Source organism: Capra hircus, chromosome 11, assembly GCF_001704415.2.
Source record: "Capra hircus breed San Clemente chromosome 11, ASM170441v1, whole genome shotgun sequence".
Taxonomy (NCBI): Eukaryota; Metazoa; Chordata; class Mammalia; order Artiodactyla; family Bovidae; genus Capra; species Capra hircus.
In genome coordinates, this window is record NC_030818.1 from 74,843,630 (window position 1) to 74,870,193 (window position 26,564).

Consider the following 26,564-nt stretch of genomic DNA (forward strand, 5'->3'; position numbering starts at 1 on the left):
TTAATAATATAATACTTAATAATTTTAGTTGAAAATTTTACTCCCAGTACGTTGGTTTAATACTAAAAGAGCTTAAATTTCTTGGGGGAAAAAAAAAAAAAAGAAGCCTAGTAGATATGATTCATCATTCCCCTTTTCCTGTAATACATGGTAACTTAACAGTTTTATATTTCCAGACTATACCCTTGCTGTTACTCTTTTCTCTTTTCATTCATTCTTTCACTCAGGAAATTATTGGATATCTATTGAATGCCAGGCCAGACATTGTTCTTGGTATTTGAGATAGATAAACAGTTAGTGAACAAGACAAATAATCTAGAGGTCATTTTCTAGTTGGAGAAGGCACATAATAAAAATATTAGGTAAATGATAAAGTGATAAGTGCTGTGGAAAAAGGAGAGCAGGGTAAAGAGTTTTCTGTTGTGTGTAGGACTTAATTAAGGTGATCTTTACTGATAATAGGGATATAGTTTATTATAGATATGTGAGTCAGTTTGATTTATATGGTTTTGTTCCTTAATGTTCTTTTTCTGCCAGTTAACCTGGGACTATTTCTTCTCTGCTTTTAGTGTTCCTGTCTAATCACCATTTTAATTTCAGTACTTAAGTGTTCTACAAGGTCATTGTAAGATATACAATGAACTAAATCGGATAACACTCCTGGAAGAGCTTAGGGACTAATGTTCTGTAACTTGTTTGAGTGGTTCCCCATGCTGGCGTAATTGACAAAGGTGGCCAAATGTAGATTAATTTGGATTAATCCATAATGTAAAAAACCAGCCATGACTAGTTTGAGTTTTTCTCCTTTGTTTTGTGTTAAAGACCTAACAGTTCATATATTTTTCTATGTATTAGTTGCTCAAATGAATCAAATGACTGACTTCACTGGCAGCTCGATCAGTTATTTAACTTGATGATCACTTAAATATGGGTAATGGATGGTGCCTCATGTCTCTGTAGCCCTTTGAACTAGATTATCAATCACTTTAAGCTAAAAGTAAATATAAAAAGGAAATTAATGTGAAAAATTGAAGAATTCTCATTCCTTTTAATACGTTTGGAATTATCAGAGATGCTTACAACTTTATAGTTTTGGGGATACTTAGATATTAACCTCTTCTACCTTGCACTCAGAGTTGGTAGTAGAATAGCTCTGATTTCGAAGTTTCTGCTTATATATTCTGCTTTGTACTGCTCCATTATATATGTTTGAAATTAGTAATATTAGAAAAATTTATGGAAAACTAATGCCTTAAGGACTAAACTGATGATTAGGAATATTGATGAAGGATTGATATAACGTTATTTTTCTTAAAACCTTTCTTGAAGAAAGAGGTATATTATAATCAGTGGTTTTGGCACAAAAATATATGACTTCTTTTAATGTCATTAGTTTATGTATTTGTTAACATATTCAAAGCATTTTTAGTTAATAAACGGTTTTATTAAATGTTTTTAAAGGGTCATTTTTCATTTTGATAGTAAAATTGCCCATAATAACTGATTTAGTATTAGTTTTTTGGATAAAGATGTACATATTTGCAAAATATAATTGGTACTTGGAAAACTGGACTTACCTTTGTTATCCTTTTCCTTTTGTGCATTAGGCTATTGCGGAGCTGATATCAAGGCCCTGTGCACTGAAGCTGCCCTGATTGCCCTGCGGAGGCGCTATCCCCAGATCTATGCTAGCAGTCATAAACTGCAGCTAGATGTTTCCTCAATCGTGCTCAACGCCCAAGATTTTTACCATGCAATGCAGAATATTGTGCCTGCTTCCCAGCGTGCTGTCATGTCTTCGGGACATGCACTGTCTCCCATCATAAAACCACTGCTGGAAAGAAGCTTCAACAACATCCTAGCCGTCCTGCAAAAAGTGTTTCCTCATGCTGAGATTAGCCAGAGTGACAAGAAAGAAGGTAGTATAAATTCTCTTTTCATATTGTTAAAATGATAAGTATGGGCATAAGTAAATAAATTGAATATCCCTATAAAAGTATTTGTGTGTTACTCTTTTATATTTGCCATGAATATAGGAGATATATCTATTTCATTTGCCACTGTATTCTAGACCTAGCATACAGTAGTTGCCTACTCAGTATGTATAAGAATAATGAATGGATATTTGTTCTGAATATTTGTTTTGTTTATTCACTCTTGGGACTGTCTGACTATCTTAATATAGGAGTGTTACCATCTTTAGGAAAGTTGACTGTAGTAGTATTGGTTTACATTTCTCTTATTATTATAAAGTGCTTATATAAATTGTCATTTATTAATCCTCATAACAATCCTGTGGGGTAGTACTCTTACTCTATCAAAAATGAAGATATTCACTTATATAGGGTCACTTAGTAAGTTCTAGGTCTTTCTCAAACCCAGGGAGCCCAACTCCAGAGGCAGTGCTCTTAACCATGTCCCTTATAATGTCCCTCTGGATTCAGCTCATCATATTGCTATTACTGGCACAGCACTCCGTAGTGTGTGCAAATGGAGTGTAGTTTATCAGTGAGGGAGTAAAGTAGAACCTGATTATAGATGGTCTTGAATTCTGGCCTCATGATTGTATTTGGATTTGAGAAAAAAATAGAAAGCTACTTTAAAAAATGTTACTCATTTATAGGAAAACTTTAGGTTTGTATGCTAATCAAAGTAAAGCCCATGAACTTTGAAGACAGTAATTTTTAAAAATTGTCTTAATTTTTTTTTGTTTAGCATGTAGTTTTCACTGTATAGAAAATTGTTAGTGAATTATGTTAACATTATAACTGTTATATAGAGTAAATATCAGTAATCAATGAATTTTGCTGTTATAAATATATTTTTCAGAAACTCTATTTTTTAGGGTAGATTCTCTTGAAATATCACATTTATTACTTGATTTTTTAAATTTGTCAAATGAGGAGAATAGATACTATGTATGAGCCATCTACTCTGCCATGAACTGTACATTTCTTGTCTCTGATTTTTGTAATCTAGAATCTGTATATTTTCCCTGTTTAAAATTAAAACTATGTTGCCTTTAGAAAATCATAAAAATCTACCTTCTCTTCTGAGAGATTATAACTTCTTTATGTCCATTTGAGAAATTTTTTATGACATTATTAGCTGTGTTTTCTTACCGCTTTTTTTCCCCATAAGTATTAAGTATGCTTTAGATCCTTTTTTTTCTTCATATGCCAGTGGAAGGAATAAATCACTTTGATTATTAATAATATTTTTTAGTTATTTAGGTATATTATTCTGGATTATTTTGGTCTTTAATATTTTTCTTAGTAAGTGTCCTTGTATATGAATTATCAACCAAATTGTACTTAATTACTTGATTAATTTTTATAGTATTAGTCATGTTCAATATTTGACTTTTAAAAGCCACTGAATTGTGCCCTGTCTGCCAGCACAATTCACGATCTCATTTTAGAAAGCATACTTCTTTTTTTCCTTGTTTTCTTTGGGGAAGGATATGATTTCTGTCAATTTTAATTTCCTCCCATTTCTCCTATACGTGTAGCATTGCTTTTTGTTGAATGAATTGACACTTTTGTTAAGTATGTATGAATTACAGCTATAATACTTTAGGTTGTAGACTAGGTAAATTTTTACGTATGGCACTCTCAATAGGAATTTTAGTTCCAGTTGTTCATTGAGCAGTAACTTAAGACCCATAAAGAGACTAATGTTATTTGAATGAGTGTGTTTTCTAAGATTGGCTTTTTTGCCACTAAATTCCTGAGTCCCTTCTTAACTAGACTAGATTTTCCTTGAAATATGTGTGTGTATGCCATGTGAGAAAAATAAAGGTCAATTTATTCCTTGTTGCTTTTGTAAGAACTGGGCCATACTTCAATTACTCTATTAATTAAACCATTTTATATTAAATGTACTGGTTTTGGTAAAAATTAACTTAGAGATTCTTAGTAAGCAGGTGAGAACTTTATGAGAGTGCCATGTCTTTTCCAGACTGCTTGTAGTTATTCTCCAAAAATGTATCTCATAATACTTAAGTAGTCTGTAAACGTGAAATAATTACATTGGTTCCATTTATAACTTATTCAAAATACTGTAGTTTGTCAATTTGCCTGGTCAGTTTGTGTTATTTGATGGATAACTTGTTACTGCCACTTGTTTTTTTAATCAGTTTTCCTTAGCTTTGGTAGGTCAGTAATATTAAATGACTTCTTAAGCCTCATAATCTTTGTGTTCTTTTTAAAACAGATATAGAAACTTTGATTTTAGATGACAGTGACGATGAGAATGCTTTATCAATTTTTGAGACAAGTTGTCACTCAGGATCACCAAAGAAACAGTCATCAGCTGCTGCTGTACATAAACCTTACCTTCATTTTACAATGTAAGCAATATATATCAAATTTCTTTCAACTTAGAGTGATTTTTACTACTTTATGGTTAGAATTGCAGTATATTTTTACTTATGGTTATAACCTTAAGGACTTTTTTTTTCTGTTGTTTGGACATAATTCTGGAAAATTTATATTGTGCTTTTGTTTTTGTGTGGTAGTAATTTGGCTTATTGGTCAACTAAAGATATTTTTCCTTAAACTGATTGTGGGATTCTTTTTTTTTTTTAAGTAGGGTAGAAGAAAGTCAATCCATGTCCCCAGTATTCTTGCTTTTCATTTCAACTGAACAGAAATGAAATATTTACTGTGATCTAGAGTATTTTGATTGTAATAAGTTTCACATGATAATTTAGGACTCTAGGGTACTAGAGATTTTGAGTTAGAAATTGCTTAGTAATTAAATCAACAACTTTCCGATTGTCCAAAACCTCATTAGTTTACACATTCTAATTTAGATTATGTTTTTTCTATTTACCTTTACTTACAGTAAAGCAGCTTTTGCTATACACTTCAGTAGGTAAACAGTTTTAGTGCTAATGTAATTTTAAAGTAAGTGATTAAATAGTTTTCAAATAGTAACAGCATCATCGCTTGCATTTACATAATTATCAGGATAGTTGAAGAACCATAATGCTCCAGTCAGGTAGGTCTAATAGGACTTTTATTAGAAGACATTGTGTGTATTTTTTTAAGTAATGTTTCTTTAGAGAGATTTTGAATGAATTTAAGTCTTCAACATTAATGAAGTTTCTCTCATGTAGATTTTGGTGAAATGTTAATTTGATAATTTGCATTGATAACCCTTCCTTGTTTTTCAGTTTTTAAAATTAGACTAAATCACTTTAATTTACTCTTTAAAGGCAATCTATCCTGTTAGAAACTTTTGTCTTCTACTGGCAAAGCCTTTCTTTTATGCTCTCCGGGAAGTTTTCTTACACTATTTTAGTAATTTTACAAATCTGTTTATTAAGGGAAAACCAAATGATCATTTTTTTCTGACTTTCACCTGGTTAGCTGTGTGTGTGCTATTTGTTTTAACAGTTTTAGTTGTTTGAATTTGAAATACATAGTGGAAGCCAAGAAACTATCAAACGACAAGTTTTTCAATTTTATATTAAGAATATTCTGTCCCTGACTTCATGTATATCAGTGCCATGGTTTATTTTGTTTGACTTAGCCTTTCTGAAGAAATCGCTCTTTTGCATAAGCTTTTCCAATTCATTGGTTTGACTTTAATAGTGAGACAGCTGTATCCTAGGATGAACTTTTTAAAGAGATGTTTTGATAAAATTAGTTTGTTTATTCACTCATTCTGCCATTTTTTTTAAAAACCCTGTGTCAGGCACCATACTAGCTACTAGAAACATGAATGAGATATAGTTCTTATTCTGGTAAAGTTCTTGTTCTTGCAGTTGACAAGCATTAGGATATGGCTGGTGTTTTGAAAACAGAACTAACAGGCTTGCATAGGGAAGTCCAGAAATGCTTTACAGGAAAAATGGTGACATTTGCTGTCCTTTTGAGTATAGGAGTTAGCATTTGTTGTTTATTACAAACTAGACATGTGGTAGGTGTTAAAGCTGGGGCTTCATATATGGTAATACATATAGGCCTCTCAACAGTCATTTAGCATTTGTGGTATCATCATTTTATAGATGAGGAAACTGAAGTACAAAGAAGTTAAGTAAATTGCCCAAGATCATGCTGCTAGCAGGGGGCAGACTTGGTACTATTTGTTTCCTGGGATCATATTCCTTCTGTTGTACTATGTGGTTTCCAAATTGATTTCTAAGCTTAATAGGTTTTTATGGGTAGGTTGGATGATACAATTTTTCACACTTTCCAAGAAGTATTTACCTTAGAATATAAGCCTTTAATAAGGGTTGCACACATGTTTTGTTTTTGTTGATTTGGTTTGGTTTGGCTTTTTTGTTTGAGCAACATGTGTCAGCATGCCAGATTAATACAGAAAAGATGCTGGACAAGTAGAAAGCATGACTTGAATGCTGGTGTCAGTAACACTAGTGCAGGCATTGGTGGTGCATTTCTGTTTAAGGAATAGTTTCCTAAAACTGTTGAAATCTTTTCTTTAGATTTACGATGAAATAGAAGTCAAAGTATTTAAGGCCTATCGATCTGGTAAAGAACGCTTATGATGGAAAATAAGTTTTCTTTCTTACTGTATATTACCATAAAGGGATTAGAAACAGAACTTTCTGAGGTTTTCCAAATGAGAATAGCTTTGTTTTTTCTGATTAGAAAGATGATATACTCTGTAGAGAATTCAAGTAAAAAAGAGCTTAAAGAAGAAAGTAAAATTAAAGCCCAAGCACCTGAAGGTAATATTTGTTAACATTTTGGTGACCACACTTCGGTATTCTTGCTATCCATATAGACAGACCCATATATTTACTTTATATAATTTATATTCTTCTGTAAGACTGTTAATGTAACTTGCCTTTCCCTCCTATGTTAGGGATTTTATTTCATGTCAATATATGTCTAATGTCATTATTTTAAAACAGTTACTGCATAGTATTTTTTAAATGTATCACAGTTTATAGTAACCTTATTGATAGAAATGAAAGTTTCCACTTTTCCTATTTTATAAACAGTGCTTATTTATGATAGACATCTTTCTAAGTATATATCTTAATACCATTTTCTGATGCAGACCTTAGGGAAGATTTTAAAAACTGATGCTGTGGTCAAAGTGTATATATGTTTAAAAACCTGATAGAGGTTGTTAAATTGCCTTCCAGAAAGGTTGTACCAATTTATATTTCATCACTAATGTATGAAAGGGTTATGTTTCTATTCTCTTTTCATTTCTGAGCACTGTTTGTCTTTTAAAATCTTTACCAACTAGATAGATGAAAATAATACCTTTTTATTTATATGAATCATTCGTTCTTTCATATAGGCTTTCACTCATGCAGATTTTTTGTCAAAGTGCTTATTGTGTGCCAGATGTTGCTCCAGGTAATTGGATCCATGTTAAAATGCCTGCCCTTATTCAACTTACATTTTAGATGGAGACAGACAGTAAAACAGTAAGCATGCTAGATAAAATGTTAGAAGATAACTACTGTGGGAAAAAATGTAGAGAGCACACAGAGATAAGGGAATCTTTGGGAGTAGGATGCATTACAGAATATCCTTGGATATATTACATTTTGGCATATATTTGCCATATTTAACTTCAGGAAGTTGTGCTCTTTTCCATTCTCACTATTCATGAGAATACCAATTTTTCACCATCTACTTACTAATAAGAGTATTATAATCTTCAGTTTACCAATCTGATAGAGAAATGATGTTTCTGAGTATTTTCATTATTTGTCACCTTTGACAATAACTACCAAATCTTTCTCAAGCCTCCATCACTTTTGAGTTTTAAGCTTTGTCCAGCTGCCTGTCACCCTATGTTGTGTCACAGATCTTTCGGTGTGTGCTTGCTTGTGTCTCTCCTTCTCTTCCCATCAGTCCTCTGAGCTACTATCCATTCAGTTGTCCTGACTGAAATTGGACACCATTCTCAACTCTTTCTCTTTCTTCCCTTCTATATCCAGTAAATGACCCAGTCCTATAGGTTTTTCTTACTAAATACGTCTAATCTCAAGCTCTTCCTTCTACCTCCTCTGCTACTATTCTTGTCTACACTGTTATTAACATCTCATGCCTGAGTTATTATATAGCATACCTCTAACTGATCATCTTTCCTACTGTTTCAGTTCAGTTCAGTTCAGTCGCTCAGTCGTGTCTGACTCTTTGCAACCCCATGAATTGCAGCACGCCAGGCCTCCCTGTTCATCACCAACTCCTGGAGTTCACTCAGACTTGCGTCCATCGAGTCAGTGATCCCATCCAGCCATCCCATCCTCAGTCGTCCCCTTCTTCTCCTGCCCCCAACCCCTACCAACATCAAAGTCTTTTCCAATGAGTCAACTCTTTGCATGAGGTGGCCAAAGTACTGGAGTTTCAGCTTTAGCATCATTCCTTCCAAAGAAATCCCAGGATTGATCTCCTTCAGAATGGACTGGTTGGATCTCCTTGCAGTCCAAGGGACTCTCAAGAGTCTTCTCCAACACCGCAGTTCAAAAGCATCAATTCTTCGGCACTCAACTTTCTTCACAGTCCAAGTCTCACATCCATACGTGACCACCGGAAAAACCATAGCCTTGACTAGACGGACCTTAGTCGGCAAAGTAATGTCTCTGCTTTTCAATATGCTATCTAGGTTGGTCATAACTTTCCTTCCAAGGAGTAAGCATCTTTTAATTTCATGGCTGCAGTCACCATCTGAAGTGATTTTGGAGCCCAAGAAAATAAAGTCTGACGCTGTTTCCACTGTTTCCCCTTCTATTTACCATGGAGTGATGGGACCAAATGCCATGATCTTCGTTTTCTGAATGTTGAGCTTTAAGCCAACTTTTTCACTCTTCTCTTTTACTTTTATCAAGAGGCTTTTTAGTTCCTCTTCACTTTCTGCCATAAGGGTGGTGTCATCTGCATATCTGAGGTTATTGTTATTTCTCCCAGCAATCTTGATTCCAGCTAGTGTTTCTTCCAGTCCAGCGTTTCTCATGATGTACTCTGCATATAAGTTAAATAAGCAGGGTGACAATATACAGCCTTGACGTACTCCTTTTCCTATTTGGAACCAGTCTGTTGTTCCATGTCCAGTTCTAACTGTTGCTTTGAGCATTCTTTGGCATTGCCTTTCTTTGGGATTGGAATGAAAACTGACCTGTTCCAGTCCTGTGGCCACTGCTGAGTTTTCCAAATTTGCTGGCATATTGAGTGCAGCACTTTCACAGCATCATCTTTCAGGATTTGAAATAGCTCAGCTGGAATTCCATCACCTCCACTAGCTTTGTTTGTAGTGATGCTTTCTAAGGCCCACTTGACTTCACATTCCAGGATGTCTGGTTCTAGATGAGTGATCACACCATCGTGATTATCCAGGTCATGAAGATCTTTTTTGTACAGTTCTATGTATTCTTGCCATCTCTTCTTAATATCTTCTGCTTCTGTTAGGTCCATACCATTTCTGTCCTTTATCGAGCCCATCTATGCATGAAATGTTCCCTTGGCATCTCTAATTTTCTTGAAGAGATCTCTAGTCTTTCCCATTCTGTTCTTTCCTCTATTTCTTTGCATTGATTGCTGAAGAAGGCTTTCTTATCTCTTCTTGCTATTTTTTGGAACTCTGCATTCAGATGCTTATATCTTGCCTTTTCTCCTTGGCTTTTCACTTCTCTTGTTTTCATAGCTATTTGTAAGGCTTCCCCAGACAGCATTTTGCTTTTTTGCATTTCTTTTCCATGGGGATGGTCTTGATCCCTTTCTCCTGTACAATATCACGAACCTCATTCCATAGTTCATCAGGCACTCTATCTATCAGATCTAGGCCCTTAAATCTATTTCTCAATTCCACTGTATAATCATAAGGGATTTGATTTAGGTCATACCTGAATGGTCTAGCGGTTTTCCCTGCTTTCTTCAATTTCAGTCTGAATTTGGTAATAAGGAGTTCATGATCTGAGCCACAGTCAGCTCCCGGTCTTGTTTTTGTTGACTGTATAGAGCTTCTCCATCTTTTGCTACAGAGAATATAATCAATCTGATTTTGGTGTTGACCATCTGGTGATGTCCATGTGTAGAGTCTTCTCTTGTGTTGTTGGAAGAGGGTGTTTGCTATGACCAGTGCATTTTCTTGGCAAAACTCTATTAGTCTTTGCCCTGCTTCATTCCGCATTCCAAGGCCAAATTTGCCTGTTACTCCAGGTGTTTCTTGACTTGCTACTTTTGCATTCTAGTCCCCTATAATGAAAAGGACATCTTTTTTGTGTGTTAGTTCTAAAAGGTCTTGTAGGTCTTCATAGAACCATTCAACTTCAGCTTCTTCAGCATTACTGGTTGGGGCATAGACTTGGATTACTGTGATATTGAATGGTTTGCCTTGGAAACAAACAGAGATAATTCTGTCATTTTTGAGATTGCATCCACGTACTGCATTTCGGACTCTTTTGTTGACCATGATGGCTACTCCATTTCTTTTGAGGGATTCCTGCCCGCAGTAGTAGATATAATGGTCATCTGAGTTAAATTCACCCATTCCAGTCCATTTTAGTTCACTGATTCCTAGAATGTTGATGTTCACTCTTGCCGTCTCCTGATTGACCACTTCCAATCTGCCTTGATTCATGGACCTGACATTCCAGGTTCCTATGCAATATTGCTCTTTACAGCATCGGACCTTGCTTCTATCACCAGTCACATCCACAGCTGGGTATTGTTTTTGCTTTGGCTTCATCCCTTCATTCTTTCTGGAGTTATTTCTCCACTGACCTCCAGTAGCATATTTGGCACCTACTGACCTGGGGAGTACCTCTTTCAGTATCCTATCATTTTGCCTTTTCCTACTGTTCATGGGGTTCTCAAGGCAAGAATACTGAAGTGGTTTGCCATTCCCTTCTCCAGTGGACCACATTCTGTCAGACCTCTCCACCATGACCCGCCCATCTTGGGTTGCCCCGCGGGCATGGCTTAGTTTCATTGAGTTCGACAAGGCTGTGGTCCTAGTGTGATTAGATTGACTAGATTTCTGTGAGCATGGTTTCAGTGTGTCTACCCTCTGATGCCCTCTTGCAACACCTACCATTTTACTTGGGTTTCTCTTACCTTGGGCGTGGGGTATCTCTTCAGAGCTGCTTCAGCAAAGCGCAGCTGCTGCTCCTTACCTTACTCCTACTGTTTACCTTCTTTCAAAAACTCTTTCCTCTACTGATATGCTGAGTTAGAGTTACCATCCAAAAACATATGTATGCTTATGTAACTTCCCCTGCTTGAGCATCTTTTTTAAAAAAAAATAATTTTATATATTTACTTATTTTGGCTGTGCTGGGTCTTCATTGCTGGGCAGGCTTTTTCTCTGTTGCACTGCATGGGGGCTATTCTCTAGTTGCAGTGTACAGACTTCTTGTTGCAGAGCATGGGCTCTTGGCGCACAGGCTTCAGTGGTTGCTGCACATGGGCTTAGCAATTGCAGCTCCTGGGCTCTAGAGCACAGGCTCAACAGTTGTGGTCCAGGGGCTTAGTTGCTCCATGGCATGTGGGATCTTCGAGGATCAGAGACTGAACATGTGTCTCCTGCATTGGCAGGCAGATTCTTTACTATTGACCCACCAGGAAAGCCCTACTTAAGCATCTTAATGTTTCCTCATTGTCTTCAGTGAGGACATGGCTTTTAACATGGCTTAGAGAACCTATCATAGCCCTTTGCAATCTGATTCTCTTTCCCAATTCCCCTCCCTTACCTCAATATCTTTACCCCTACATTGTCCTAAAACCTTGAAAGAAGCTGGCTGTAATGAACTATATCCACTACCCCAAAGAGCCAAGAGATTTTTTTGGCCTCTGTTCCTTTGTACATCCTGTTTGTATTTCTTGAAATTCATGCTTTCTGCCTTTGATCTGTTGGAGTTTTGTGCTCCGTAGCGCTTTTTCAGGAAAGCTATCTGTGGGTCTCTAATAGCACCATGTACTAAAAGGTTGTTGCTTATTAATTTATTTCCTTTTTCCAATAAATACACTGAGTCATGATCTCTGTAGTAACAGTGTATTGATGGATACTTTAGGCCAAGGCATTCAACATAGGAAGCAGTCAAAAATTGTTCAATGAATGATCATTTTTAAAAAGGTACTTCTTTCTGTTTTCTTTTTGAATTGTCTATGTCCTTTGTATAAGAAGGTATTTTTGGTTAAAATACTGTGCATATAAGCTCTTTATGCGTTAAAATCAGTCCTGTTAATGGAAAATTTAATTATCTTATTTGATTGTTTGCTGTTTGGTTCAGATTGTAATTTTAAAAAATTTATTGAAGGATAATTGCTTTACAGAATTTTGTTTTCTGTCAAACCTCAACATCAATCAGCCATAGGCACATGTATATCCCCTCGCTTTTGAATCAGTCTCTCATCTCCCACCCCATCCCACCCCTCTAGATTGATACTGAGCCTCTGTTTGAGTTTCCTGAGCTATACAACAAATTCCCGTTGACTATCCATTTTACATATGGTAATGTAAGTTTCCATGTTATACTTTCCATACATCTCACCCTCTCCTCCCCTCTCCTCCCCTTTCCTGAAGTCCCTAAGTCTGTTCTCTATGCCTATTTCTCCATTGCTGCCCTGTACATAAATTCTTCAGTACCACTTTTCTAGATTCTATATATATGCATTAAAATACAATATTTATCTTTCTTTTTCTGACTCACTTCACTCTGTATAATAGGTTCTAAGTTCATCCACCTCATCAGAACTGACTCAAATGCATTCCTTTTATGACTGAGTAATATTCCATTGTTTATATATACCACAACTTCTTTATCCATTCATCTGTCGATGGACATTTGGGTTGCTTCTCTGTTCTAGCTATTGTAAATAGTGCTGCAATGAACAATGAGGTACATGTGTCTTTTTCAGTTTTGGTTTCCTCAGGGTATATGCCTAGGAGTGGGATTGCTGGGTCATATGGTGATTTTATTCCTAGTTTCCTTAAGGAATCTCCATACCATCTTCCATAGTGGCTGTATCAATTTACATTCCCACCAACAATGCAAGAGCATTCCCTTTTCTCCACACCCTCCCCAGCATTTATTGTTTGTAGACTTTTGGATGATGGCCATTCTGACCAGTGTGAGGTGATGTCTGATTGTAGTTCAGATGTAATTTTTGAATAACAAATGTGTTTAGATTTTTATGAATTAAAAATACATGAACCTTTGTTTTTTTAATTCTATGTTAGAATTCATTTTGTTCTGTGAAATGAGGATCTGTATCCTTCCTATTTTAAAACAATATTTGTGTTATGGTTCATCTTTGTTACATTTATCTTTATGCTTATTATCTTATATAAAATTCTTTCAATTACTGTGATTTGTTTTCCGGGCTGCTATTAAGTTCCACTAATCAGGGTTTCTTTTCTCTGGTGTATTATACATTCTGTTATTCTGTTCTGTACTATGTGTCAGTATAAAGTAAGGCACATCTTAATGTACTGTTTTAGAACCTGGGCTTTGCAGTTATATGGACACCAGGTTGTATAATCTTATAGCGAACTTCTCTGAGCCTTGGGTTTGTTACTATTTAGTAAGAGGAGACTTATGTATTTCATAGAATTGTTAAGAAAATTAAACAAGAAATCTGTATGAAGTGCTAGTTACTAAAATAGGTTTAAATGTTCTGAAATTGAAGCTTGCACACTTTTCCACTTGATATTTTTACTTGATTATTTTTTCAGATAATGTTGCAAGGAAGTTTTAAATCTCCTGCATCAAATTTTATTTTGGGATTTTTGATTTGCATTTTAAAAAATCTATAAAATACCATAAACTAACCATAGTTAACAATAGTGAAAGTGAAAGTCGCTCAGTCATGTCCGACTCTTTGTGACCCCATGGCCTATACAGTCACTGTATAGTATTCTCTACAATCCACTGTATTCTCTACAGTCCATGGAATTCTCCAGGCCAGAACACTGGAGTGGGTAGCCTTTGCCTTGTAGTTAACAATAGCTAGGCGTAAATGCATAGGAAGATTTGATATCTGTATTCAGGCCCATGATGTATTCCAAGTAGTTCTGCATCTGTCTTGTTTAGATTTTTTTATTGTTGTTTATGATTTGTGTATTTAGTATTGTTTATCATTTGTATTTTTACAGTTGTGAATAGAATCTTCTTTCCTTTTTTATATTGGTTATTGATGGTGTTTAGGAAAATTGTTTCCATCTTCAGTCTTGTTATTTTGTTGGTGGTAGGCAATGGCATTGATGAGTTGATCCTCTTGGATTTTCTAGTGTATAATCATGTTCTTTACAAGTAACAGTGTTTGTCCTATTTCTTTCCATTAGTTCCATTTTAAAATTTGCTTTATTATTATCGCATTGCTTAGAATTTCCTGCATTATGTACAGTGATATTAGATAAACTTGTTTCATTTATCTTTTTAGTGGTGCTGTAGAATCTTGAAAATACAAGTTGATTTTGGTGTAATATGTTATCCTAAATTGGCCTTTTCTGGTGTAGGGCTTTAGATGTTATCTACTAAGTTAAGAACAGTTTTTATTGGCCTAGAAACAAAATTGCTGCCACTGAAGAAGTCCTGCTTTTTTTTTTCTATTTTAAAAATTGTAAAATATGTATGAAGTCTACCATTAATAAAGAAAGAAATCATTAATAAAGAAAGCCCTACATTTGGAATAATCTTTAGATGTGTATCTCTGTTGGAGAAGTAGAATTCTTAACATTTGACCTTGGATAATTAATAACTGGATCATACTTAGTATCTGAAGCATTTTCCAAGTTAATATATGTAGTATGAGAAGATGAATACCCAGGTATTCTGACTTTCTTTCAGAATGGATTTTTATACTTTTATGTCTTTGTTGTTAATATGGTCAGAGAGATCAATATTTTAAAACTGTAATTAATGAAAAAATGATTCACTATACTTAAAAAGTGAGAGAGAAGAAAAAGCTCTATTAATTTGGCATTACGTTCTTTTATGTAAATATTTTCCTAATATTTCATATTGATCTTCAGAGTGTATGGTTTTGAAATAATAATTATATCTTATGTATATTGCAGGTCACCATATCATCAGCCAACCTCTTACAGGCCAAGATTATTGCTGTCTGGAGAACGAGGCTCAGGTCAAACTTCTCACCTTGCTCCAGCACTTTTGCACACTCTAGAAAAATTCTCTGTGCATAGACTAGATCTCCCAGCACTTTATTCCGTTAGTGCCAAAACACCTGAAGAATCATGTGCACAGGTAGGTTTGCACTATATCAGAGTATTTCCAACTTTCTTATTATTTATATCACAGTAGTGTTTGATAGATAAATTTTTTTCCAAGAACAGTAATATAAATATTAACTTTTTGTTGGTTGTTAGCATTCTAATATTAAGGCAAAAGATCCTTTTTGTTTTTTAAAATGAGATCAGTTTTTCCCATGATACTTCATTTTTTTCTGACATTTTAATAATCCTATTTCTTGTATTAAAGCTATATTAAACAGTATAGAAAGGGAACTTCTTTTTGCCTTTTTTTGACCCTTTTTACAGAGACTTTTTAAACTTCTGTCTGTACTTAAGAGCCTTATCATAGTAAGGGAGATAATATCAAGTTTGAGAAAGCCAAGATTTAAAATTAGTTTAGAAAACTGATAGCAATTTAAAAATTTGTATTTGTTTTAATAATCAAGTGTCAATTTCAATCAATAATCAATTTAATTTTCCAATACTTTATCTTTGCTAGCTTATGAAGCAATTTGACGTTTTAATATATAACTGTGAATTTATTACAAGTGTGTCATGTTGGAACTAGGGGCTAAGGGAATAAGTTTTTTGAACCAAGGGACCATGTCTTCACCATTTCTGTGTCTCTGACACAGTGCCCACCTCATAGTAAGTACTCATTAAATGTTTGAGTGTCATCTTCTTCTTTGACATTTAGCTTATTTTTAGAGATGACTACTTGAGTAGTAACACTTAAGAGCATTGCACAGTTTTTTATTTCCCTCCAGTTATAGTTCATATATATTTAATGCATATACTATCTAACTGACAACCATTCTGCACCTTGCAGGAAGATAGATTTTTAAAAATAGTTCATAGTCAGTTCAGTTCAGTCACTCAGTCATGTCCGATTCTTTGCAAACCCGTGGACTGCAGCATGTCAGGCCTTCCTGTCCATTTCCAACTCCTAGAGTTTACTCAAACTCATGTCAATTGAGTCGGTGATGCCATCCAACCATCTCATCGTCTGTCGTCCCCTTCTCCTCCTGCCTTCAATCTTTCCCAGCATCAGGGTCTTTTCAAATGAGTCAGCTCTTCGTATCAGGTGGCCAATAGTGTCAGATTTACTTCTCTTTTACTTAACAGTTCTAAACAGTTCTAAGTATATTAAAATAAAGATGGAGCTACATGTGTATGTGTGGACCAAAAAAAATTTTTTTTTGCCAATGATATGATTATAGTATTAACAAAAAAAACAATTAGGGCCAATAAGGGAATTCTGTAAGGTGGATAATTTCAAAGTTAATGCTGAACTGCATGGGTCCACTTATAGACAGATATTCTTCAGCAGTAACTACAAAACGACAAAGTCTGTGGTTGGTTGAATCTGTGGATGTGGAGAAACTGTAAATCCAGAGGGCCTGGCTATAAATTATTCACAGATTAACCCCTACCTGTTCAAGGGTCAACTGCATAATAAAAGGAGAGGTCCCATTTAAAATATTAATAGCAACTAATTTTACATAGGAATTAACAATTAATTTGTATGGCCTAAAAGAAGAAAGCTTAAAAGTCACTTGAGGACAGCTGTATAAGTGAAAAGGCATACCTCATTTATATTTACTATGATTCAAAGTGTATACTCAAATCATATTGCACAGATTAAAATCTCAATGTATTTGTATTTTTGTGGCCTTAGATATGTTGCTTTGGAGAAGGCAATGGCACCCCACTCCTGTACTTTTGCCTGGAAAATCTCATGGACGGAGGAGCCTGGTAGGCTGCGGTCTGTGGGGTCACTAGAGTCAGACACGACTGAGCGACTTCACTTTCACTTTTCACTTTCATGCATTGGAGAAGGAAATGGCAACCCACTCCAGTGTGCTTGCCTGGAGAATCCCAGGGACGGGGAAGCCTGGTGGGCTGCTGTCTATGGGGTTGCACAGAGTCGGACACGACTGAAGTGACTTAGCAGCAGCAGCAGCAGATACGTTGCTTAACCTCTGTGAGCCTCAATTGTCTCATCTATGAAACAAAGATAATGGTACCACGTAAGGTTATTTTGATTATTGAAACAAGCTCATCCAATAGTCTTGGCATACAGTACCCAACAATGACAGCTACCATCCTGTTTATCTCTACTGCTACATACAGCTAGTGACTGGTAAGACTCAACATTGGAGAGCCATGAGTTCTTTTCTAAATTAAGTGCAATCTCAATAATAATCCCCCCTCCAACATTTAAGAGGAGACATTAAAAAAAAAAGGCTCTTTTTTTTTCTCTAGAAATTAAATATGAGCATAGCAAGGAGAATTCTAAAGGAGAAACTGTAATGAGATATCCCTACCAGATGTTTACAGATGTAGTGAAGTGAAGTCATTCAGTCGTGTCAGACTCTTTGCGACCCCATGGACTGTAGCCTACCAGGCTTCTCCGTCCATGGGATCTTCCAGGCAAGAATACTGTAGTGGGTTACCATTTCCTTCTCCAACAGATGTAGTAGAACTGTGATAATACAGTACTTGTACCTGTGCAGGAGTAGACTGACAAACAATGGAACAAAAGTGAGAAATCATGCTTAGGCCTGTGTAGAAATAGAATTTAGTGTCTGATGATGTTAAGTATATGATGATGATAACATTTGATTTCTTAGAATGTGTGTGTACTTAGTCGCTCAGTCATGTCTAACTCTTGCGACCCCATAGACTATAGCCTGCCAGACTCCTCTGTCAGTGAGATTGTCCAGGCAAGAATACTGGAGTGGGTTGCCATTTCCTTCTCCAGGGTATCTTCCCCATCCAGGAATCAAGCCCAGGTCTCTTGCATTGCAGGCAGACTCTACCGACTGAGTTACGAGGGAAGCTCTGTATCTTAGAATAGATAGATTATTTAATAAATAGTCTTAGAAAACTGGCTGGCTCTATGAAGGAAAAAGAAAAACTGGATTTTCTGCCTAAAATTTAGGCCCAGTAAATTCTAGATTGTTAATGAAACTATTAAAGTGTTAGGATAATTCACAAGAGTAGTATATTATCTTGGATATGGGAAAGTAATTTCAAAGCAATATATAGAAGCCAAGAAAAATAAGAACAAAATTGACTTTATAAAATTTTTAAATTACTCATGACAAAAAACTTTTCTTTAAATAAAATTAATAGATATAACCTGGCAAAGATTTGTATTTGTAACACCTGTCAAGAACAAGTTTCCTAGCTGTACAAAAACATATTAAAATCAGGAAGAAGAAAGGATAACAACCTAATAAGAATTGGGAAAATAGGAGCATGCCATTTATAGGGAGAAAAAAGTGGCAAATGCAACCAATAAAATTTTGAAAAGATTCTTTGTCTTACCTATAAGTGGAAAAAAAGCATGTTAAAGCAGAAAGATGCTATTTTAAACAACTATAGACTTGTGAAAATGAAAAGCTTGATAAACTTAATATTGGATATGTGAGCACTCATACTTGGTGAGTGGAAATGTAAATTTATTTTTTGACCCAGGAAATTTACATTAAGAAACATTTCCTAAAGATACATTAGCTATAAGTATTCACTCTTGAATGTACAGGGGTATTCATCAAAGTATTGTGTAGAATTAGCATAAGACAAAAAGAAGCAAACTAAATGTCCTTTTTATGGTGGACTGGCTAAAGTATAGGAACAGAAATACTAAGAAGTCTAACAAGAGTGAGGTAAAAGATTTATATAGGCTGATGTGGAAAGATGAAGGAGCTATTAGTGGTCTCCTTATTGTTAGATATTATAAATCAATCTAAGTATGATCTTCTTTGTGTTAAAAAAAAACTTAAAAAATATATGTCCATGTTTATATATAAGTAGAAATTTCATCCAAGAATTACACTCCCCCTCCCCCCCAAAAAAAACCTGTTAAATAATTGTTTTGGTTTGGGGGAAGGAATTTGGAGGATTAGGGGAATGAGTAAACTTTGTCATTTTGGTTTACACTCTGCTATATAGTTTAGAAATTTTTTTCTTTTTACTTGTGTATTTGAAAGTTTCAGGCAAACTGAAAGATAAAATCACTTTGAAGGTAGAACATTTTCAAAGTGAAGAGGGTATTCTCTGTCTAGTTAGTTGTTCCTTATGGCTAACGTGTGTGTATATTTACAGCCATAATACTGGCTTCATGTTAGGTAAGGAAATACTTAGGAAATACATAGTAAACTGTATGTTGATCTTATGGGATCCTCAGGTTTTTTTTTTTCCTGAATCCTGCTTGGCATCATTGGGCTAAATTTGAATTCTAACCGCATGTTCTTTGATCTCTTTCACATATCTTGGCTTTTGATACTTTTTTTTTCATGTTGGTGAGGAGGGTGGAGAGAAGTGTCACTTGTTAGTGGAAAACAACAAAACCCACTGGGTTTTGGGTTATGTTCCATTGCATCTAGTGGGTCAAGACAGCTCATCTCTGCTTTCACCTATGAGCTTTTGGGTTGGAAGTGCAGCCTCTTCTTGAGTGACCAACGCGTGGATGTCTAATCTGCCCAGACACTGGTTCAATTTTATAGTCCTGGTAGCTGAAGCTGAGACTTTCATTGAATATTGACCAGACACCACATAAACTGTCCCAGTTAATCCCTGACTTTGAATTTTAAGTACATATTTTATTTATGATAATAAAATATACTACTGTCTTTTCCAGAAAACTTTTCAAAAATAGACTATTATATAATGGAACTGAAGAGTTTTTTCTTAATTTGAGAAATTAAGAGATTGACAAGCCTGGGTATAAGTAGGTAAAAAAGCCTTATGGAGAAAGAGTACCTAAGTGCCAAAATACTGAGGAAAGAGAAACAAAAAATCCCTTTTCTCTATCCTTCTCTTACCTATATTCACTTTCTTTTCTTCCCTTTTGGTTTACTTCTCTTGGTAGCTGGTCCTTCTGTAAACAAGATTATCTCTAAATAGATGTGGAATATAAGGGTTTGATCTGTGGCAAGTTATTCTGTGATTTTCTTTACCTCTGCCTCTGAGATGTGTAATGCAAATTAAATTGGGTTGTTTAATATTGCAACATGAATGTGACAGGTAGTTTTAAAGGAAAGAAGTCTTAAATCACCTTTAAAGGTTTGTTTTTATGTGTGTTAAGATGGAAGGGGCAGAAGAGCCCTACTTCATATTTCTTAATGCCATGAGGATCATGTTAAGTTTTATGCTTGTTCTTTAGAACATCCACACACAGCAGATAAATGACAAAACTTTTTCTTCCTCCAAATGCCTCAGCTATTGATTAATTTTATCAGTTGCATGAAAAGTGGTAGAGGAGTTAGTTTCTGCTGGAGGGTTTTCTCATTGTTTCTTAAAGTTTAATGAGAATGAGAATCTCCTGGGGGTGCTTATTAAAATTTCTGATTCTCTGGCTGATTCTGATTCATGAAATTTGAGATGAGCCCAGAAACCTGCACTTTAAATGTGCATCCCAGTTGTTACTATTTTAAGTCTTCAGTAAATAAACACTTAGAAATAGAGTTTTAGCTCAGGGGTTCCCAACCCCAGGGCCATAGCTGGTACCAGTCTGTGGCCTGTTAGGAACCGGGCTGCACAGCAGGAGGTGAGTAAAATTTCATCTGTATTTACTGTTGCTGCCCATTGCTGGCATTACTGCCTAAGCTAAGCCTCTTGTCAGATCAGCAGCTGCATGGTAAATGTAATGCACTTGAATCATCTCGATATCCATGGCCCGCCGCCTGCCCCCCGCATGGAAAAATTGTGCCAAAAAAGTCCCTGGTGCCAAAAAGGTTTGAGGAAAAGTTGGGGACTGCTGTTTTTGCTGATTACTGGACAGTAGTTTGACATTTATAACTGAAACAATTGCCAGAGTTCATAAAGTAGCTCTGTGTGTGAGCATGTCTGTATGTATTTTACTTAGCATTTCATAGTCTTCCAAAGATTCTGAGGGTAGGAGAATGGAAACTGATGTAGCCTGGAAGATTTGTGGTTGTCCCAGTCAGTTCACAAGTAATTATTGAGCCCCTACAGCAAGGCTGGAGATGTCAGTATCCGCAGTAAAAGATTTACTGTGTTAACACTCTCTAAAAAATAGCAGCTCTAATGAGGTGGACAAATCTAGAGCCTATTATACAGAGTGAAGTAAATCAGAAAGAGAAAGACAAATATCGTATATTAATGCATACATATGAAATCTAGAATGATGGTACTGATGAATCTATCTATAGGGCAGCAGTGAAGAAATAGACATAGAGAACTTTCAGAAGCTGGGAGAGAAGATGGGATGATTTGAGACAGTACCATTGAAACATAGAGACTACCATATGTAAAATAGATAGCCATTGGGAATTTGCATATGATTCAGGGAACTCAAAGCTGGTGCTCTGTGATAACCTAGGGGGTGGAATGTGGAGGGAGGTGGGAGGGAGGCTTAAGAGGGAGGAAACATGTGTACCTATGGCTGATTCATGTTGTTGATGTATGCCAGAAACCATCACAGTATATTAAAGTAATTATCCTCCAATTAAAAATAAAATGTTTTAAAAATTGCAACAACTCTGAGTCCCTTTTACTGACTTTTTCAGATTTTTTTTTTTCCCTCTTGTATTATTTCCATTGCTGATTTAGGGAAAAAGTGATTGATGAATGTGTTACTTAATTGTTTTCATTACTATCGAGGTATAACTGAGTCGATAAATTTAAATATAACCTGTCAAAAGCTTTGGAGTTTGGGTACTGTATGTTGTTACGAGTAATTTCACATGGTCAGTAAGGTTTTTTGGAGGGTAAAAATTTTAGTATTTATTTTTCCCCAGAAAGAAATTATATCTGGAAATTCTCAGGGAAAATCTGTTTTGGTTATGTGGCATTAAGGAATTAATATACTTACTTGTGTATATACTTTGGATGCCCTTGTGTTTGTGAAAGAGGATTTCTAGGTTTCTCTATAATGCTCTGTGTATGCTGGGGAAGCTCTTGTGTTTGTGTACATGGCTAACACATCTGTGTTTTGCCATAGCACTTTTTTTTTCTTGGAGTTGTAAACCAATTAAATTATCCTGGCCCAGATTGTGTCACATTTACTGAAATTATTGAAGTTTTTAGCAGTGAAAATATCAGAAAAGGAACTTGGGTGTTTTAATTTTCAAGAAATGTTGATTTGTATTAAACCCATTGTTCAGAAACTCTAGAATAGCTGGGTTTTTTAACAGGCTGATTTTATATGCTTGCAAAGAAATTGGGCTTTTTATTTCTTGAATCCTGAATCTTCAAACCTCAGGCAGTGCCTTATTTTCACAGAGATGCTCAAAATGGAATAGGTGACATATATGGAATAAAGTTATTGATAATGGAGACATAGTATTATTTTAACTTTTTTTTTGATATCATGGTTTAAGGAATTAAACTTATTTAAATAGTACTTTTTAATTTTTATAAAAATTGAGAATAAATTAGCCACCAAGATTTTTCTTTTACTTATGTCTTATAATTTTAGTACATTCATAATATTGTAAAGTGACCAAGACAAATTCTGGAAATTTATTGATGATACGAAGTTGTTTTTCTCATGTAGCCCCTTTTAGAAAAGTGGAAACTGTACTGGCTTGGAGCTTTCTGCTTCATGTACCTTTGCATTTAAAATTACTCTAGTTTTCAGTTTTTAAAGTGGCTTGTTATAGGCTGTATATTCTTAATTTTTTAAAGATACAGTAAATTTTCATGCACTGAACATTTTAATTTGGTATCTAGTGTACTGATTTGAAATTTAGTTTTTGATCTAAGGACTCATAAATACAAGTGTAGTTTATATTGTTAGTGCTTCCTTGCATGAAAGGCCCAATTTTTGCCTTTCATATCATCAATACTCAGAGAAAATAGTTTGTGGTTTTTTTTTTCAAATAAAGAAATTTAAAAAGTTATATATAGGACTATGATGTCTGGGAGAGGAAGAGGCCAGAAGTATATTGTTTAAAGAATCAAAATGAACATTCACATACACTGGTGTTCGTTCATTTGTTTGTGCAAGAGTGGTGGTCATGTCAGAGGTATTTTGAAACGGTTGGTTCAGTAATTTGGCCTACTGTCTTTTTTTCTCTATAACAGTTTTTCTGTTTTCTACTACACCTTGCACATCCACCAATCCAAGACACCCTATAGGTGAGTATTTTTCTAGTTATCAAATGGCATCACTTGTTCCCAAGACAGTTGCCGCTTCACTAAAACTAGGCTTTATTTTTCTCCTATGAAATATTTAATTAATTGATTTCACAGAGTGTATCTTATTCCATGGGGCTTCCCTTGTGACTCAGTGGTAAAGAATCCGCCTGCCAATGCAGGAGACCCGGGTTTGATCACTGGGTTGGGAAGATCCCCTGGAGAAGGAAATGGCAACCTACTCCAGTATTGTTGCCTGGGAAATCCCATGGACAAAGGAGCCTGGAGGGCTTTAGTCCATGGGGTCACAAAAGAGTCAGACATGGCTTAGCGACTAAACCACCACAACTATTTTATTCTACAACTTCTAAAATTACCTGGAAACTGCTGAAGAGCTGACTTTACATTAAAAAAAAAAACCACACACACACAATATGATTAAACTTTTAAATCAATTTTTAAATACTATCCTCAGAGTCTGTTCTTTTTGAAATTTCGTTCCAAAACAGGAGGATTAGGATAGGTTGACTATTTAAGGAAAATATAAAAGTTTATTTTAACATTCAGAGATAAAATAGAATAAGGAGTTAAAAAGGAAATTTGCTTTAGTAGCATTTTTAAATTTTTCTGGAAATTAAGGATGTTTTTCCTTTAAAAGTTTCAGAGAAAACTATTCCCTGATTATTGATATTGCATATAATTAGATTAATTCTTGATTCATGTAATTATATATTCAGGGACCAGAAAGTCTGAGCCTTTTTATTTTTCTATATTTATCTTAGACTTTTTCCTGATCATTTTTTGCCCTCTAGGTTTTCAAATATAATTTCAAAAAGTTCTAATAAAGATGCTTTCCTAAAGTCTTTGGAAATAAAAAGGGTAATGAAATATTATTATCTTATTCAGTGTGCTAATTTTGAGAGGTTTGGATGAGAAAAGGAAAGAAATAGAAATATCCCTCCACTCTTTTACAGTTGGTGATACTTATATATGTAGTTCAACCTTGCAGATATGTTTGAAATACCTGCATTATTGCACTGTTTAACTTATGGCTCTGGAAAATTGTTTATTATCATTAAAACTGTCTGTTGCTTTGCCTGTACTCTCGTATCTTTGCTAGCAGGTAGATGTTCTCAATCCATGTATTAATAGAAAATCTAACCTACAGATACTAGAATTAGCAAGGCAAATTTCATTTTTTAAAAAAGGCATGTTTTTTCATCTTTCCCTGGGCATGTTGTAACCTGCATGGCTGAATTAGGTAGGTAGTTTTGTGAGGTTTCTTAGTAAGCTGTGAAGTTTGTTAGTCTTTTTCATATAATCACCTTTTTCTTCCTGCTGGCTTACCCTTGTTTTATCAGCAACAGCCATTGGTCACTGTCTTCTACATACCATACCTGATTTAGGTGGCATGTAGTAAAATTAAAAACATTTTTTTGGAATCAAATACCTCTCTTGCTTTTGTGCTCCTGTGTGGTTCCTTCCTTTTGCCAACATTTATGCTTGTTTTTCTCTTGTGAATCTTCTATATGAACTTTGGAAAATAATAACCCTTGGATTTCAAGATCCAGGATAAGAGGGTGTGTATTTGCAGAAAAGGTCAAAATTTGAAGGTCCTGAAGGAGTTGTACTGTACAACTGTTCTGGATTGGTGGATATGCAAATGTTAAAGGAAGGGAAGGAACAAGTATTACTTTTGATGTGAGTGATCATAACATCTGCATTTCCAATTAGGGGGAAATTTTTATTTTAGTGTCTTTCATCTGGCTTATTATTAAATTGGCAGTATATTTTATTTTACCCAGGAGATTTAAAACTATATAAAAAAATATTTGAAAAATTCATACAAGTGGTAGGCTAACTCATTAAAGAAAAATAATCCTTTTGAATCTTAGGAATGTTTTGATAATCATATAAACTATTTGATTCTCATTTCTGTATCTTGCACATTACATAGGCTAATTGAAATGTGTTTAAGAGGAAATAGAGAATTTTAGAAGTAGAATTCTCATATTGAAGAGAGAGAGACAGGTTTATTTATTTTTTCCTGGCTGCACTGCATGGCATGTGGATCTTAGTCCCCAACCAGGGATCAAACCTGTGCCCTGCATTTGAAGCATGAAGTCTTAACCACTGGACAGCCAGGGAAGTCCCTGATAGTCAGATTTTTAACTTACTCATACACTTGTTAAAGGTACTGAAGAGATGTCATATTAACCTATAAGAATTTGTTGATGGACTATTGAGTTGATGTTGACTTTTATGTAAAAGGGCAGTAGTTCTGTCTGGCAACTTCTTAATTGCCAGCCTGGTCCTTATTTGCATGTGTTGGCAGACTGTGACTGAAGCTATGGTTAAGACTCTTTAACACCTGGGGAAACTTTATTTTCTACTTTCTGAAGTGGGAGTATCTCATAGTTTTTTGCTAATTTATTTATTGCTTTTTAGAGATTAAAGGTGTTTTGTGACTATTTTATAGAAGATTGAATTAAGGTAATGGGAGGTAAACAAGTGGTTCAGCCGAATAGTTAATTTTAAGCTTTAGGGTGGCATATCTTGGTTAAAATATTTAATCCATATGTTGAGTGATTTTAGGCAGTGTGCACGAACATGTGAACTGTGTCCTCTTTTTCTTCTTTGTGCTTCCTGATAATCACTCTTATGTAGGTGACATATAGGTGCATGCTTATCTCTTTATTTGCAGCATTATAGTGGTGTTTTACTTGATGTGATAGAGAAATGGAGCAATATGATAACCTTTATACTATTAATACATATTGAGTAGGAATAATAACAAAATATTCTCCTTTTCTTAGGTGGGATAAGGGTAGATAGAAGTTGTATGTATGGTTTGTGCATTATGTCTTGAACAACTTGAATATTGAGGCTGACTGTAATTATAGTAACAGGCTTGACACATTTAATGTATTGGGAAGTTACTATATAGACTTTAGAATAATTTCTATTTGAATGTTTAATGCCAGTTCTTTCCTTAATTAGATTTTTCGTGAAGCTCGAAGAACAGTACCTAGTATTGTTTACATGCCTCACATTGGTGATTGGTGGGAAGCTGTCAGTGAAACTGTGAGAGCAACTTTTCTGACTCTGCTACAAGATATACCGTCATTTTCACCCATATTTCTGTTGTCTACCTCTGAAACCATGTACAGTGAACTGCCTGAAGAGGTAAGAACTGACTAAATGTTTATGTTTTCTTATGGTTTAAAATAGTTTTCCTTGTAATTTGACATAATTTAGTTACTGTAAAA

General features: G+C 35.0%; 1 protein-coding gene across 2 annotated transcripts in view; it reads left to right on the plus strand.

Annotated features, from left to right (window-relative positions):
* ATAD2B (ATPase family, AAA domain containing 2B) overlaps positions 1-26,564 on the plus strand; it is a 127,355-nt gene that overhangs the window by 60,643 nt on the left and 40,148 nt on the right. For both annotated transcript variants that reach the window (XM_018055586.1, XM_018055587.1), the window contains exons 16-19: positions 1,608-1,919; positions 4,216-4,351; positions 15,013-15,199; positions 26,296-26,481. In XM_018055586.1, the coding sequence (XP_017911075.1) occupies positions 1,608-1,919; positions 4,216-4,351; positions 15,013-15,199; positions 26,296-26,481 (821 nt within the window). The remainder of the gene's footprint in view (positions 1-1,607; positions 1,920-4,215; positions 4,352-15,012; positions 15,200-26,295; positions 26,482-26,564) is intronic.